The following is a 1,661-nucleotide window of genomic DNA, read 5'->3' as shown; positions in this document are numbered from 1 at the left end:
ACAGCAGCAGCAGGAGCAGCAGCAGCAGGAGCAGCAGCATAATAACAATAATAATAATGGTAGCAATAATGTTAATAATGATAATGATAATAATAGTAATAATGATTTTTAAAAATCTAACTACAAGTAAAACCATCTCCTCTTTTGCCCTTCCCAGGGTACCATGCTGATCCATAGACCGGAAGTGCACCACTCCCCGGGCCAGACAGCGATGACGTCACCAGACTACGCCTACTCCGAGTCGCCCTCCATCCTCTCCAGCATCATCAACTTCAACGACAGCAGCAACCGCGCCGACAGCAGCACGTTCGACGACAGCGCTAACATCGTCAGCAGCACAACCACCAGCAGCAGCAACAACAACAACTGGCGTTTTTACGGAAGCAACTACAACAACAACAATAACAATAGCAACAGCTACCACAACGCTGCCGGTGGCCAAGACAACATCAACAACAGCAGCAGCAACAACAACAACAGCATCAACAACACCAGCATCCATAGTGCCAGCAACAACAACAACAACAACAGCAACAACCTTATCAGTAACATCAGTAACAACAATATCACCACCACCACAACCACCACCAACAACAACAACCACCACAACAACCACAGCAACCACCACCACACAGCAAGCGACAGCAGCAGTTTCCCGTGCACAGACGTGAACCACCGGGCCACTGACAGCACCACGCTCGTCCCAGACGACATCTTCCTACTGTCGGCCACCGCCAGGTTTCCCACCACAACCTCTGCCGCACTGCTGGACTTCCAGCCGGGGAATGTTCAAGACCTCCTCCCCCTCTCTCCTCCCGAATCCTCCAGCTCTTCCTCTGTAGAATCCAGCTCCTCCCCTCCAATCCTAACGCCCTTCTTCCCGGTCTCATTATCCTCCTCCTCATCATCATCATCGTCGTCTTCTTCTTCTTCGTCGTCTTCGGCATCCTCCATGTCCGTGGCTATGACGTCACAGGTCCCCAGCTGCGCCGGTCAGACAGGGGGAGAGAGCGGTCAGCGACAACACAACGGCTACCACACCACGCCCTACGGCCCGGCCGAGATAGCCCTGGTGAGCACATTACGACCATCCGTCCCCGCGGTTGTATGCAAAGACATTCTGAAATTATGCGAACTGGGCCCAAAGACGAGAAATTGCGCGATTTTCTGTTAATTTTAGCAAAGAATGATAAAGGAAAATAATCAGAAATTATGCCCAAAAAAAGATCACATTTTGTTAAATTATGCGGGGTGCATAAAACCCTGTTGAGTACATTATGATCATCTGTCCCCGCGGTTTTGTGCAAAACAAATTCTGAAATTATGCAAACTGGGCCCAAAGATGAGAAATTATGCGATTCTGTTACATGTATTTTTAACAAAGAATGATAAAGGAAAATAATCAGAAATTACGCACAGAAAAAAAAAGATCAAATTTTGTTAAATTATGCGGGGTGCATAAAACCCTGGTGAGTACATGTCTGTGGGGACATGGTCAGCTTTAGTAATGCAACACTTTTACGGCACTTGTAACACAATTAGGTCGTATTAGTGCCGGAGATTCGAGGTGTTACAAGAGAGTAACACGTGCATAAAAAAGAGGAGAGTTAAGGACGACAGATCTTTGATAGGAAAGGAACAAACCACACCAGAGCGCACAC

The 1,661-nt window shown here is 47.6% G+C and overlaps 1 protein-coding gene across 1 annotated transcript in view; it reads left to right on the top strand.

Annotated features, from left to right (window-relative positions):
• LOC101851055 (peroxisome proliferator-activated receptor alpha) overlaps nt 1-1,661 on the top strand; it is a gene marked incomplete in the record, with an annotated part of 20,281 nt that overhangs the window by 5,561 nt on the left and 13,059 nt on the right. The window contains 1 exon segment of the mRNA XM_013084636.2: nt 158-1,072. Coding sequence (XP_012940090.1) covers nt 158-1,072 — 915 coding nt within the window.

This window comes from Aplysia californica, unplaced genomic scaffold (assembly GCF_000002075.1).
Source record: "Aplysia californica isolate F4 #8 unplaced genomic scaffold, AplCal3.0 scaffold00306, whole genome shotgun sequence".
Taxonomy (NCBI): Eukaryota; Metazoa; Mollusca; class Gastropoda; order Aplysiida; family Aplysiidae; genus Aplysia; species Aplysia californica.
The sequence above is the reverse complement of the archived record's forward strand: the minus strand, read 5'-3'. Positions and strand labels throughout refer to the sequence as shown.